At 44.0% G+C, this 15622-nt stretch overlaps 1 protein-coding gene across 2 annotated transcripts in view; it reads right to left on the reverse strand.

Annotated features, from left to right (window-relative positions):
* erbb4b (erb-b2 receptor tyrosine kinase 4b) overlaps positions 1-15622 on the reverse strand; it is a gene marked incomplete at both ends in the record, with an annotated part of 230294 nt that overhangs the window by 118012 nt on the left and 96660 nt on the right. For both annotated transcript variants that reach the window (XM_080839977.1, XM_080839976.1), the window contains one exon: positions 4927-5078. In XM_080839977.1, the coding sequence (XP_080696103.1) occupies positions 4927-5078 (152 nt within the window). The remainder of the gene's footprint in view (positions 1-4926; positions 5079-15622) is intronic.

Raw genomic sequence — 15622 nt, forward strand, 5'->3', positions numbered from 1 at the left:
CTGCCTCCTGCCTCCTGCCTCTCGCTCCTCCTCGGCCTGGGGGAATTCCCTGTGGGCCCCCCCCCGTTTTGGAGCTCATTAACTCCTCATTGACCCTCATCCTCCCTGGCCCGTAGGGGTCATCGCCACTGCACCTGCACAGGGCATTACTGCTACCAGCAGGAAAAAAATAAATGATTGTAGAAGTGCCCCTGACCTTGGGGGTAGTCAATATACTGTATGTTCTTCAAAATGCCTCACCCACATGTAATAGTAATGAGTGTGGAAGTAGCATGTGGCATTTATAAAGGGTTATATGGTTGACTGACAAGAGCGATCACATCTGAGTGGGGCCTAATCCAAAACATCCAGCCATGCCTTTAGTTTCTTCACTGATGTAAAAGGGATCTAACACCCTTTGGATCTCACCATCTTATAAAAGGAACAAAATGTTCCATGGTGATCCCCGTTGCTTGATCAGATTCCCTTCCGCGTTTGACATGAACGTGCCTATAACATGAATGGATTTATATACATATACATATATATATATAAATATGAATTATGCATTTCAGCGCCGAGAATTGAATGAATTTGCATCTGTTCCAACGGACACACAGCTTCCTGTCTGTGTGTATGTCAAAAGTTTCCATCTGTTAGACATCAGAGTGACAGGAGCTCAATGACGTCCTCTCCTCTCCGAGCCGCACTGACACACAACAGGGCTACAGAGATCACTTCAGATCAGTCACCAGACCTATTTACAGATCCAGCCTCCCTATTCCTGGAGCAGCTGTCGGAAAACACTTCAACCCGGGGTACCGCAATAAAACCAGGGTGGTGAATAAGAGAGGGGGGAGAAAATGAGGGTGAGGATGGAGCATGGAGAAAGAGTAACTATCGCAGGCCGTCATGGGTGCCATGGCAACAAGATATCTCCTAATATTTCTTATCAGCACTCTCTTCTCCAGGCTCTTCCCAATATCTTATCATCAGGCTAATGATGTGAGGCGTAATGGAAATATTTACAATTTCCGGCTGCAAATGATAGCGGGGTAATTATCGGCCCATTAAAAACCTCGAGGTCCAAAGCAGGAGAGGCGTCGTGATGAAGGAGAGACTGGGGACAGATAGAGGGCCTGCTCTGTGACTGGGGCTCAAGTCTGCAAGTGTCACTTCCACACGCAAGTCATTTGAATATGGTGGGGTCAAGGACCGGAGTCTCTCTGTCTCTCTATGTCTGTCTGTCTGTCTCTCATTCACTCTCTGTCTCTCTCTCTGTCTGTCTCTCATTCACTCTCTCTGTCTGTCTCTCATTCACTCTCTCTGTCTGTCTCTCTCTGTCTGTCTGTCTCTCTCTGTCTGTCTCTCTCTCTGTCTCTCTCTCTCTCTCTCTGTCTGTCTCTCATTCACTCTGTCTCTCTCTATCTGTCTCTCTCTGTCTGTCTCTCATTCACTCTCTGTCTGTCTCTCTGTCTGTCTCTCATTCACTCTCTGTCTCTCTCTCTGTCTGTCTCTCTCTCTGTCTGTCTCTCAATCACTCTTTGTCTCTCTGTCTGTCTCTCTCTCTCTCTCTCTGTCTGTCTCTCATTCACTCTGTCTCTCTCTATCTGTCTCTCTCTGTCTGTCTCTCATTCACTCTCTGTCTGTCTCTCTGTCTGTCTCTCATTCACTCTCTGTCTCTCTCTCTGTCTGTCTCTCTCTCTGTCTGTCTCTCATTCACTCTTTGTCTCTCTCTCTGTCTGTCTCTCTGTCTGTCTGTCTCTCATTCACTCTTTGTCTCTCCCTCTGTTTTTTGCCCTTTCTCTCGCCTCCCTCTCTCTTTGCCTTTTTTTCTAAAATGTTTTGGGAAACTATAAGAGGACAGAATAAAAGCAATATCCTTTGATGTTCAGATTTCACTGGGTTGCTCTGGCCAGACTGCGCTAACTGGTATATTTATTTTCTGTTTATCTATGAATAATAGATAACCTCTTAAAGAGCTACCCTGTATAATTTGATCTTTCGCTCTCACAAAAATAGAAACACTTGCAAAGAAAACTTGCAACCATTTCTGCCGCATTCGTTCACCTGTGGGGCCATAAATAAAAAAACGCTCATGTATCAGGATTACTGTTATTCATCACACGGGGCCCTTAATTCATCAGATGCTGAGGCAGTTTAGAAGATGGATTCTATTTACTCCTCAAAAGTTGCTCTGGGTATTTGGGAGGCAGCCATCAATCTTTGGCTATCTTTAAAAAGGAGGCGTCAGTCTCCATCACCCTAGAGACAGCCTGGAGGCATCTGTGGAGACGTTTCTTTCCCTCCTCCCTTTCCCTCTACTCAAGGTGAAGTTTTCCTTCTCTTCCAAACGACACCGGGGGCCCGAGGGAACCGTGTTACTAATGTGTTTTAAAATAATAATAATCTTCACCAAAAATACACCTCCGTCTGCCCTCTCCCCCCCCTGCTGTTTGGCTTCCTGTGTTCTTAATTAGCATGTTCAATTAACCCTGGTTAATGGAGAGCTCAGGGAAACCTGAAGGAAGGGGCTGGCTTGCGCGTGTGTGTGGCAGGCAGCCATTTTGTTAACGTGTTGAGTTTTTGTGGGGCTTGTGGACCACTGTAGTTCTTTATTCTTTATTCTTTATTTCAAGGATAGCCTCTTGAGATGTACCATCTCATTTTCGAGGGGGTCCTTCCAATATTAACAAACAATACAAAGATTTTGTAGTGCATTTTGTTAACATGTTGAGTTTTTGTGGGGCTTGTGGACCGCTGTAGTGTTAGAGGTTCCAACGCTCTGAAGCACTCCTGCACAGAGAGGAGCCTAGAAATATCCATGGCCCTCTGACGTCAGGGCAGTCCTGTCTGCTGCTTGTTTTTTATGAAGCTGAGCAATAATCAGATTCCGTCTTACACCATTTCTTTCTTTGCACATATAATCCCAATGGCCAATTACCTCAGTGGGGGGTCAATGGTAATTCTGCACACCCCCCTACTTCCCCCCTGTTTGGTACAATGGTGTTTTGTTTTCTCAAGGCGGGGGGTACACAGATGTTTTCATCAGTGTTGTGTGGAGAGAGTGAAAGCAGAGCTAAATGTCCCTCTGTGGGTTCTGTGCAGTGCTTGTGCCTTGATGTATGTCAATGGCGGAACCCCTCAGATTTTATTTCGTAACCACTTCCCTCTGTTAGTCCGTACCTCTCTCTCTCTCTCTCTGTGTTTCTGGCTCACTGAGGTGGCATTAAAATGCTACGGCGGCAGCACAACTGATCTCCAGGGCCGAGACAAGTGACATGGCGGCGCTCATTTCCAGCTGGGCTCATTTCCCCCCAACACCCACACAGCAGACCACACCAGGGTCTCGTGATCTCTAGATTACTTCCCCGAGTCTGATGGATTTCCCACATAATGCTGACGATATGTTCTCCTGCCCCCCTCTATACTCAATGATGTCGTCCCCCCCCCCCCCCCCCTAAGGTTCCAGCTTTGAGCCAAGAGCTCAGCTGGGCCGCCACAGCCGCCGCAGCCCACAGGCACAACCAGCCGCCAGCCGAAAGCAGCCCCATCAATGCAGTTAGCGAGTCAGCTCTAATAACCGCCCGGTGGGAGGCTGCCACTTTGCCCAGAGGATGAAAATCAATGGAGGTCGTGGGCTGGCTGCCGCGTCGCCTGTGTAAAGCTGATGACGAGACTAACAGCCAGGGCAAGGGAGGTCGGTGGCTGCCTGCGCCAGAAATACACAACCCACGTATTCGCCTTCATTTTTCACCTCAGCATTTCCTGTGAACCCCCCCCCCCCAATAAAAACCCTCTGACCTTTCTCTGATCCGCCATCTGTGCTTGTCGTGATCTCCCCGATTCCCCCCTTAACCCCTAGATACGTAATGTATAATGTGGTTGCTGGGTCCGCAGGCTCTGTGAGGGCCATATGGAGGAAATAATATATTTGGATCACACCTCCTACTTGAGATCATGGCTTGGCCCGAGTTCATGCATGCTGTGCACTTAAACACATTTCCCTCTACACTGAGGCTTTACCCATGAAGCCAAACAGAAAACCAAGTTTCAGACATACTGTATTGTTAGTATATCTACTCCAAAAATGAAAGCAGGTAACCAAAGGCATATGTACACTGATGGTCATAACATGAATGTTTTACTTGCCCTCCGGGGTAGGGGGTGGGTGGGCAGGTTGTCACTCTGATGTGTTGACGGGCATAACATGTTGGCGGAGAGGAGTGTGGGTGCGGAGTGAGAAATTAGCCCCCTCTATCTGTGCCCACCTCCCTGTCATCACAGCCTGGGTCAGAGAAAGGGTTTCATCACCCAGTATCTGACAACCTCTATCATTTCACCATCTCTATTCCCTCCTCTCTGCCCAGAGCTTTGTTTGTCCATCTCTCAGTTTCTCCGCGGTGTCATTTTTAAAGACTGCGCTTATCTTACGAGAGCAGCACTAAGCACAGTGGCTGGGATGTCTTGGCGCAGGGTTAAGGTGACCATTTGTCCTGCGCTGGCAGCATTAATGGACCTTCTCCCCCTATAGCTCTCTGCTGGGATGACTCACCCACACACACACACATCCTTCAGCCACATCTGCAGGCCACTGTGAATGATGGGAGAACGGTGCAGTCTGGGTAATCTTCAGTTTAATGTGAAAGTATACTCCTCTAAAGGTATACCCCTCTATACCTGGTGATTGACGTAGAGAAGCAATATTCATGTTTGGGGGGGGGGGGGGGGGGGGGGGGGGGGATGCAGGTTGTGGTGATACTTACAGCAGAGCGATGATTCATGATGATGACTGTGGGAATTAATGACTGTCATTCTTAGAACGGACCAGCAGTATTTACTGTAGAGTTTGGACTATACCTGGAACTGCTAATTACTGTTTATTACCCCTTCTGGTAAAACAAGTAAAAAAGTAGCAACTGATGTGTGCTGCTGAAGTGTGCCTACCCGTAGGAAGGAGAGATCTCGGCTGCGGTCGATGCTGGTGATCTCCAGGTTGCCCATCACCACTTCGCAGTTCTCGTAGTACTTGCGCAGGGTGCGGTACTGCTGCTCCAGGTCTGACAGGGTGCTCAGCTTGTTTTCTGTCCCAGTGCAAACTGCAAAAAAGCACAAGAGAAAAGGGGATGTTAACAGCACGCCCTGCTCGCTGAGACGGCCCCCGTGCTGCAGGTGTCACCATGCGGCGCAGAACACGCCTGTCACCGTCAGCAGAGGAGCCGGAACATTCTGGGGGGAGTGAAAGATGGACGAGTTTTTTGGAGAGTCCCGCTGGCTGCGACTGAGCAAACACGAAGAACCTCCAGACAGCTGGGACAGATAGAGCCCCCCCCCACACCCCCCACCACCCCCCCCTTGGCCACCGCCCAATCTGCCAACTTGACAAGTAATTAAGCACAACCGTTTCCGCCCGTCAAGCACCTCGCCCCCCTGATCCCCGGACGTGTGCCATCTGCTCCGCCCACAGGTGTTGCCCGCGAGGCCCACCATCCCCCTGTGAGGGCAATGCCCCCGCTCACGCACCGATGAACCCGTGTCACAACCGCCCATGGCACAGCCAGCCAGCCAGGCCTGCCTAGTGATGGCAGCTTCTCTGGGGCCTCCAGTGGGATGCCTGAAGATGGGTAATGGATGTTTTCACAGTCACAGCGTTAACACGGGGCATCTTCTCCCAGCTGGCATGCCAGTCACAGAAGACTGATCTGTGACAGAAAAAGTGCCACAGGGTTTTTTGACCAAACACAAATGACAGTGACTGATTGTTTTTACTGAGTTATGGAACTAGCTGATAAGAGTATCTTGTCATTGCACAATGTGATGTGACAAACCCATCCTGGAGTAACACTAGGAGTGGGGCAGGTGTACATTTTGCAAGCGACGGTTGACACAGACGTGGGGCTCATGCCTGAATGTTGTGGTGCTAAAGCCCAGGACATGTGTGCAGAGAGCAGGATCTGTTTTAAGGGGCACATCTGCTGATGGAGCTGCAGCAGGTATAGGTGCCATTTTGTGTTGCATTTAGTTTTTTTTTACAAGCGCTGAGTATTTTCTGTCCTTAATATCTGCGCTCTCCCTAAAGCATCCAATAAAAGAGACTCGAAAACTCATAATGCTTATTTTCTGTGGTACCACTGAAAAGCAAAAGTCAAATCTTTACTTTGGTCCTATTTATTTCCCTCAAATTATTCCAGGAAAGGTGGATAAGAGCTGCTTTGGGGCATAGTGTGCTATTAAGACAAATGAGTGCTTGTTCAAAAAATTTACTTCGACATGCTATTAGATTACGTGAGGTGGAGAGAGCATACAAATCTCCAAAACATAAAGCAGAACAGAATAAAAGAAAGCAGGATATAGTTCAGGTGTGGTAAATGTTAGAGCTGCATCTTCCTCAATGATGGTTACCATGCATTAAAGGAGAGGGATATAAAAGCAAGGTTTGCAATACACAGTTATTGCACCCTGGAGGCCCGTGGTTGGAGATTACAAAGGAATCATTGGAGGCAGTCTCACGAGGGGCCAGTGTTTATCATCCAGCAGTCACATGTTCCTATACACCCCCCCCCCCCCCCCCCCCCCCCCGGCCTAGGCAAACAGATGGTAAGGAATGGTGCTGGCAGAATAAATAAAGTTACAAAATCTTGAAAATGTAGAGGGAAAGAGAGTTTTTTCTTTTTGCACGGACATTAACTATGCTGCCTCTCTTCCTGCTTCAGATTCACTGCCATCCCTCTCTCTCTCCGTAGGGCTTCTGTGTAGTGCCTTTGTGTGTGTGTGTGTGTGTTTGGGGGTGTGGGCTTGGGCAGAGTGAAGGGAACGAGATGGAGCGAGATATCTCCGCACCTCTGCGCACAGATGGGGGGCGCGGGGCTCAACCTTGTTTGCGGTGTTGGGGGGGGGGCTGACGGCGCTGAACCGACATGCTGTGTTTGCTCCAGCAGAAGCCCCCGCGTCTCAGCCCAGATGGAGAGGAAAGTCACTGACTGGCTCTTACAGCACCCTGCCATGCCCTGAGCACACATCCCCTCCACAGCCAGGAATTCCTCAGCCAACGAGGCTGCCAGCACAGAGAGAATGGTCATTTCCAGCCACGCCACTGACTGAGACAGTCTGAGGTAAATAAACTCAAACAAAAGATCTCCTGCCCTCAGCTGTTCTACCCTTTGCTTTAGCAGACAGAGAGTGAGACTTCAGCGTGGCTCGCTGACTGCGTCTCCCTCAGTTTAACACCCCTCCCCAGCTCATGCAGCTTGATTTGAGTTTTTTTTATTTTTTCTGGTTTTCTATTTCAGAACGTGATGGATTAGGGCAATAAATCACAGTTCTGAATTTCATAATAGGATTTAATTAATGAGGAGATTATGAGCCATGGGGGAAAATGTTTGTGTGTGTGTGTGTTTTTGCATACAGGCTTTTGTGTGTGTGTGAGTGCGTGTGTGCATGTGTGTTAGTGTGAGTGCGTGTGTGTATTTCTGTGTGTGCGTTCGTGACAAGTGACACTAGACATTTTATTAGTGAGGAAAAAGCATACTGTTCAGAGAGATCTCATAGCATGTATGCTACTAGTCTGGTGATGCCCTATAACAGATCACTATGGTCTGGAAAGTTGCCAGTGCATTTCCATGGGGTGAGAAGCAATGCTAATCAGAGGCAATCCAAACCATCTTGAAAATGAAAAGCCTTCCTTTTTTGTTATTACCCAAATCACTCTCCATTTCCACAGAAATCTGTTTGCGAGATTTCAGACTATAATCCCAAAGGACAACAACTCAGTTGGGAAACTGATTCAAAGATCTACTAATGTATCCATTTAATAATTACCGCTGATAATGAGCACAGCAGATACAATGCATCAGAATACTGTTACACCCCCTTATCCTTACAAAAGGATACGTGAGAAAAGGACGATATCTACACTATCTGCAGAGGCACCTTGTCTTTAAAAACACACAGGCTCATTCTTAGCTCGCATTACCTCTTGATCCGTGGCAGAAGATTGTTGTTAATATTACTAGGTCGCAAGGGGACAGATTAACGGTCTGACTTTGCCGTATTGACATTCCCTCATAACGCCAACACACTGTAAAAAATAGAAGTTGGCGTTTGTTCTGCGAAATAGGGACATTAAGTGAACAGAACTCAAATGCTTAATTTGGCTTTGAAAACTCATTATTACCATTAATCTCAACGATTTTAGCAAGTTCATCTTGTAAACTTGCATAACTAAGTTGTCATAACTAAGATATTTAATTATCTGAGAAAGATTACCAATCCTGAAGTTCTGTGGAATTATCAAATCAAGTTGCGCACCATCTACGGGGTTTCCACTGATCACAGCAAGGACAAATGCACCATGAGTAACGACCAGCAGGTCCAGCACTCCAGATCAAGTCTGCAACATTTGGAAAAGGTAGGCTAACACATTTCACTCCACTCAAATTTGGAAAAAATAGGATACTGTACGTTTTTGATCAAACCAAGTAGTTCATTTATCGTCTTAAACGTAATTAGAACATTTCCATTGATTTGACTGAATTGTGAACCAGCAATATCATTCGAAAACAAGCTAGCTTGCTGTTAACCGTCTTATAGGACATTAAATAATTCCATCAAGTATTACCAGTAAGACACTGCATGAAATCCTGAACAACAAGTTAATAAAGCCGCATGTTTAGTTATTTAGAAAGTTATAGGCGTACTTTTATAAGTTTTATATAGCAGTGTCGTTTTGAGCTAGCCTATAACCTTAGCTGGTTTGTTTCAGAAAAGATACAGAAGTTCAACAGTCAACAGAAGTTCAACATCAGTTGAGATCATCTGCAACGTTTGGAAAAGGTAAGAAAACACATTTCACTCCACTGAATTTTAGGAAAGTGGACACTACGTTTTTGATCAGTCTTAATTGTGCCCCTTGCATTCTGCCTAGCAACATGTGCCCGCGAAAACTACCCTATGACCAAATATAAAAGACAGCCACGTTACTGCTAGTTAGCTATTTGGGCAGTTTTTTGATTAAGCCTACATGGGTTTGGGTAGTATGACGATGTATACCATGCAATATTAGACATGTTTCTACAGTTTCAACCTTTATTTTTCACACAGTAGTTGCATGTTGACGGTAAGAGACGGTTACTGCTGCATGTAGATTGGGCTAAAAGGGTTAGCATGAAAAGTCTCCTCTAAAAATCCCATATATTTTTGTATTACTCGTGCCAAATAAATGTCGGGTTTTTGGATTTTATATAGGCCATCATATACATCGCATTCTTGCGATATTTAGAATTGTAGCGTTCGTACTTTCGTTTGACCTTGAAGCACGTTTGCATTGGTCTGATGAAATTTCAATGTAAAATGTATTTTGTGTAACCAGACCAGATTCATGCCCACGCTAATTAGTTGTATATTCAATTGTCCATTGTGCAGGTAACCAATTCAAATAGTTGTTCAAGTTTTATGTCTCGTGCTGTAAAATTATTATTGTGATTACACTGGTGGTGTTGCTAGCATTCTCGCGCTAGAATGACTCACTACTTAATAACTGAGAGTGAGGTCATGGCGGGAATGAATTTCCTCAAGGCTTTTGGCGTTTTCAACAGCGGTTATTTCTTTGTCGCAGCGGTGAATACAACTGATGAATTTTTGTTTTGAACTTTTTCTTTGGCTTCCAGGTCTGCCAGGGAAGCAGCGGTAAAGAGGACACATCCGAGATCCTGGTGAGTGTCATTAAAGGATATTTATAGAGCGCTAAAGTTGGCCATCGAGCAAACAATTCAATCTTATTCATAAGTACTCTTCTGTATTTCTCTATGTGATTTCTGCTCTACAATATTTGTGAAAATGATAATTATACTATTTTAATTGCAATACATTATTTAGGCTAACAGATTAGGCTATAAATCACAGTGCAGACCTAGGCATTGCCATTTTGCAAGTAACACTGTTAAAATTGTGCAGGCTAACTTGCTAGTTTCCTGTTATAACCAGATAACCACTAGCCTAGAAATAATGAATACATTTGAATCAAGCTTTGATAGCCTACTCTGTTAGGGGAAAGCTTCTAGTGTCACAGAAGAAATTTCGATTGCACTGAGTTGGTCTGTTATCACTGATATGATGTAATGCAATTGTGTTTCATGAGCACTGAAACTTACAGTCACACTGGGTGTCAGTGACTAGTGCTTTCTCTTGTTTTCAATATGTTAAGTACTTACCATTCAAATAATCTGTACAATTCTTTTTGTTCTGCTGAATTTTAGAAAATGTTGCTGCGTGTCATAATATCGCCAAACAACATTAAAAGAATAAGCATGCCAGATCTCCCCAGCTCATTGCAAAGATTAAAAGAAATTCTGCAAGATCAACTGCAGCTGAATGAGGGATTCATTCTCCAATATGAGGACCCAGAGTTTGGAAATGAGCTCTGTAACTTAACAGATATTTCAGAGCTACCACCTGAGAAAGCTACTGTGAAAGTTATTCATGAGGCAAGTACTGACCCTGATAAATAAATCTACTGCTGTACCCTAAATTACTTTTATTGGTATTTTTGATTGAATACATTGCTTGTTCACAAGTTCACAAGAGAAATCAATGTTGGTTTTGTGGAAATTCAAATTATTGTATGCATTTCTTTTTTTTCGGACATTACCATGCAGAGAGGCCTTCCTTTGTTCCTGAAGGACTATGGATCGGAGAAGATTCTAAGAACTTGCTTGGTAAGTATGTTAAAGGGACACCACATCATAAGCTACTCATTGATTTGTGCTCTTATGTCAGAAATAATTTTTGCTTGTTTTGGTGCTCAACAGAACACTGATCCAGAAGCAGACCTCACAAAAGGTGTGAAGATGGCCATCATGACTGGTTGAAGATGATGCAGGGGCCTCCGCTTCTAAATAGACAGACCATTTAAAAAAAGTCAAAAGCACCACAAATAGCACTTAAAAGGTTGAACCATTCAAACTGTCAAAGTTTCTTAAAAAAAATGTAGTAAAACAGGTATTGCAGCAAAACAAATCTACATAATTCAACACATCGTCACATCTTTTAACTGAAAGTAAAACTTGCTGATGTAGGGGCCTCCGCTTCCTCACCACACATCATAGATTATGCCATCATTCTTCTGTACAACGTAACCATTGAACAGGTCAAGACATGTTGTTTACTGCAAGAGTTTATTTTTGAAAGACTGAACTCTTGCTGAGCAATCCTCACCAAGTCCAAGGAAAACTTTCTGAATCACCTCACATGTGTATTTCCACTCTTTAGGGTACTCAAAATTGAGAGCGTACAAGAGGCCAAAAAAAGTGCAAATGCATTTGGCAAATCACATATGTTATGCATTACCACAATCTCCTCTAGAATGATGGCATAATCTATGATGTGTGGTGAGGAAGCGGAGGCCCCTACATCAAGTTTTACTTTCAGTTAAAAGATGTGACGACGTGTTGAATTATGTAGATTGTTTTTGCTGCAATACCTGTTTTTATTGTTTTACTGCATTTTTAAAGAAACTGACAGTTTGGATGTTTAAACCTTTAAGTGCTATTTGTGGTGCTTTTGACTTTTTAAATGGTCTGTCTGAATAACAATATTTTTTTTTTTTATTATTATTATTATTATTCCACAAACTCATGCGCACACACACACACCGACACACACACACCGTTGACTACATTATGTTGCTGCATAATATAAAAATGCAAGTCATTTGTTTTTCCTTAAAGAATATTGAAGCTGTCGACATGTGTCGATTTATGTTCATTTTTTCTGCAATAACTGTTTGAAAGCATATTTAAATTTTACATATTTGGGCATAGAATATGGTCCTGTTATTATGTAATTATTGCAAGGCAACGTTTTAAGGTCTATTTGTGGTGCTTCTGACTGTTCTGTATTTTTCAAATGGTCTGTCTGAATAACCTTTTTTTTGTATTATTGTTATTCCACAAACTCACACACTAACACACACATGCATGCACAGACACACGCACGCACATGCACACACGTACATACACACATTTGACTAAATTATGTTGCTGCAATGGTGTGTGAATAAAACCCAGATTATTTGGACAAATGATTTTGTTGTGTTGGTGTACAAGATGACATATAAATAACTTAAGTGTTATTTAAAAGTAAGATACTTTCAGCATATGCAAAACTTTAAGAATAAAAGTGTATTACCTCAGATGAGCACTAAATACAACACAGATTTTTAAGCCATACAAACCTCCATTTGCAATGACTAGAAAAACACATTTTGACATTATACCAAATTAGAATATTAAGTTCAGGGAACTATAAAAATCCATTTTAGTAGCTGTATTTTATGTCTTTGGTCAACTTGTGGTTTAGCCTTATGTAAACTCAACAATCTGAGTTTTGATCCAACTCAACAATCTGAGTTTTGATACAAAACTTAGAAATCTCTATGCATAATGTTGACTTTTCTTTTTTAAGTTGCCGCAACTTCAGATTTTTTACAGTGCACGCTTAATTAGCATCAAATAAACAGCTTTTAATTGGGAACTGGGCCTAAGAAATGCCAAAGTCGGACCAACCGTCATCACAAGTGCTCCGCAGCTTGCCGTGGCAGTTTCCATCATGCAAATGATTGATTTACATCTCGTTCGAGCGAGCTATTTTTCAATTCTGCCGGTCTGAAACACTGCCTGCTCTTGCATGCCAAAGCAAACCCAATTGCATTTCTCAGTAAACCATATTCATTTCATCAAAGAAATAAAACACTTTCTCTTACCCCCAGTCACACACACACAAACAAACCTGTTTATCATTCTCTCATAATTCCAGCCACTTCCTCACTAACATTTGTCACCGTTGCCATACATATTCACAGCGTCTGACAAATGTAAACTATTGCCTTATCGGCGGGACTGTAACACATGCCTTTGGGTTTTTGTCCAACAGAAAGCTGAGGAACGCACTGTGGGTCCATATATTTGTGAAAGGACCCTTTTTCCTGAGGACTTTGCTTTATATGCCCTGGGCTCTGGATGGGTGTGTGTGTGTGTGTGGGTCGTCGGGATGGGTGTGTGTGTGAGGCGTGGGGGTGGGTGTGTGTGTGGGGCGTTGGTGTGTGTCTGTGTGTGTGTTGGTGGGTGTGTGTGGGTGTGCGTGTGTGTGTGTGAGGCGTGGGGGTGTGTGTGTGTGTGTGTGTGTGTGTGTTTTTGTGCGTGTGTGTGTGTGAGGCGTGGGGGGGGGGGGGGGGGGGAATGTGGGGGTTGGTGTGCTCTGGCTGGTTGATTATTCACTGTGGCATGGCTGCCATGTATATCAGCCCCAACTTGAATCCAAAGAAAATGGCAGAGAATGGTCACTCACTTAGCGTGAGGAATAACATTTAACTTCTTCTCCACTGGTTGTCTTACTGCACCAAGTTTCTCTTATTGCCTGCCTTAAACATCCCACAGTGTGACAGGCTGGCTTTGTTCAGCATCGGAAATCAACATGCGTCTGATGGGATTTTCAGATGACTTTATCCCATGCTGGTTCCCCTTCCAGAATACCCGGGAGCAGGTGTACTAACATGTTAGCGCCCGTTCTAGGCATAATTTCATCACAACGTATGCATAAAAACACGCCATGGTATGTACAACCAGACGGCACATGGCTTAAGCCATATTCTGCCCGCTGCAGGAAGTGCAGAATGACAATTTGTGCTTCTTTTGCATATGCATTTGTGGGAGTGTCGTGGGAAAAGTGGGAGCTTTGGGCAAAATAATTGATTGATTCCATATTCCGTTGAGAATTGCAGGGCAAGGCTGGTTTCGCAGTGAAAAGGTTCCGCCATTAAAAAGCAGGTGTAATCCAGAGTGTGTGAATAGGAGAAGCTTTCAGAAACACTTGACCAGTATTCTGAGCACTCTCTTGTTTCTCTCTTGTTCACTTTATCCTCTTCCCCACATGTAAATGTCTGCTACACTTTTACATTTGTTTGTCACAGCTGCACAAAAATAATCACAGTAGGTTTTTTTGTTTCACTTTTGATTCCTTTCAGTATTGGTTCGGCGGTGTCATGATTCCATTCAATTGCACCCTTGACTAAATTATACTGTGCAGATGCAGATGCCTCCAATTAAGGATAGAGGGTGATGACATGCATTGATTACATGATCAGCTGCAGGTTAAGGATAGAGGGTGATGACGTGCATTGATTACGTGATCACCTGCAGGTTTAGTACTTTCAACATAAAATGAAAAGGCACAGCCTGATCTTTCTACGGACTTGCCAAGTCACTTTTGTACTCTGTGGTCTCCAACGTACAAGCATCCACCCACTTCTGTCCTCGACAAGCACTTTCCTCACTAAGAAGAAGGTCAGAAAAAGAATTGATGATTTTCCGGCCACTCAGTGAAGTTCTAATATTTGAAAGTCAGCATAAGCACTCCCTGTATTTGTATCAGATTCAATTTCACTCAAGGCTCTATAGATATTCCCAACACAATTAAACACTCGTCTTCATCTTTTCTGCATGGTCGATTCATTTCATAAGTATTGCACACCTACGACTTCATCAATGATGCCCTGGAGTTTATTGAACACCAATACCGTGGATGGAAGTTGAGTATCACAGGCTCAGTGAACCCAAATGCATGACAGAAAAGGTCATGCCAATAGCGTGGATCGCTGGATTAAATAAAGTTGCAAATGTCACTTCTGCAGGTAAACACTGTCAATATGTCCTCTAAGGAAACGTGACTAGGGTTTGTCATGAGTGTGAGAGAGAGTTTGTCTCTGCACTGAAAAGGGTAAAAGTCAGCAGGCCAACAGAATGACATCTAGGCCTTCCTTCATCGACACCGATTACAGAATGTTGTTCTTGTAAGAGCACAATTTCTGTGTGAATTTCATTTGTGACCTGACCTTCATCAATTAAACATCTGGAGGTCACTAAATGTACGCTTCCTTATAGTTAACAAATGTATGCTTCCTTATAGTTAACAACGTTAGACAAGCATTTATGATGTTATCTAAACAGTCTTATGAGTGTTACTGTCCTCTTATGAATTTAATTAATTTTAACAGACATCCTTCAGTGAAATATTATGCATTTTTCACATGACACCATCTGCTGTGCAGCTAAATAGTAATCACAACAGTGCTAATTACATCTGTCCGTGACAATGCCACGGCTGAGCGGAGATGCCCTCAACACCCTCACATTCATAGCACCACGAGCCTGTCTGTGCTCCCATATGGCCCTGGCAGGCACTATCATCTGTGGCTAAATAGCCGGCGTCCTTTCCTATTCACGAAACCCCATTAAAGTTCCACAAGTCTCTACTTGCAGTCCAAGACAGCCCTTATCTCTAAACGGGCTGTAGCTGTCTGGTTCAATTGGATAAATCCTGTGCCAAAAGCTTGTGTTGACCTGCTGGCGTCTACGGCTACACGGAGAGGACAAAGAACGCCTGGGAAAATGTCATTTCAAATACCACCTGCCCTTGGAGTTTTGGTGGTGATGTACCATCCCTGATGAACAGCACGGTAAACAGGGCCGTCCCCTGGGTGCGCCGTGAGTTTCAACCGTTACTTATGTCTGATTTTGACCAGATTGGGGGGGGGCATAAACCATGCGTCCGCATCCTCTTATGTATAATCTCCTCCTCCTTGAGCATGGTG

The sequence above is a fragment of the Sprattus sprattus genome (assembly GCF_963457725.1).
Source record: "Sprattus sprattus genome assembly, chromosome: 5".
In the NCBI taxonomy this organism is placed as follows: domain Eukaryota; kingdom Metazoa; phylum Chordata; class Actinopteri; order Clupeiformes; family Clupeidae; genus Sprattus; species Sprattus sprattus.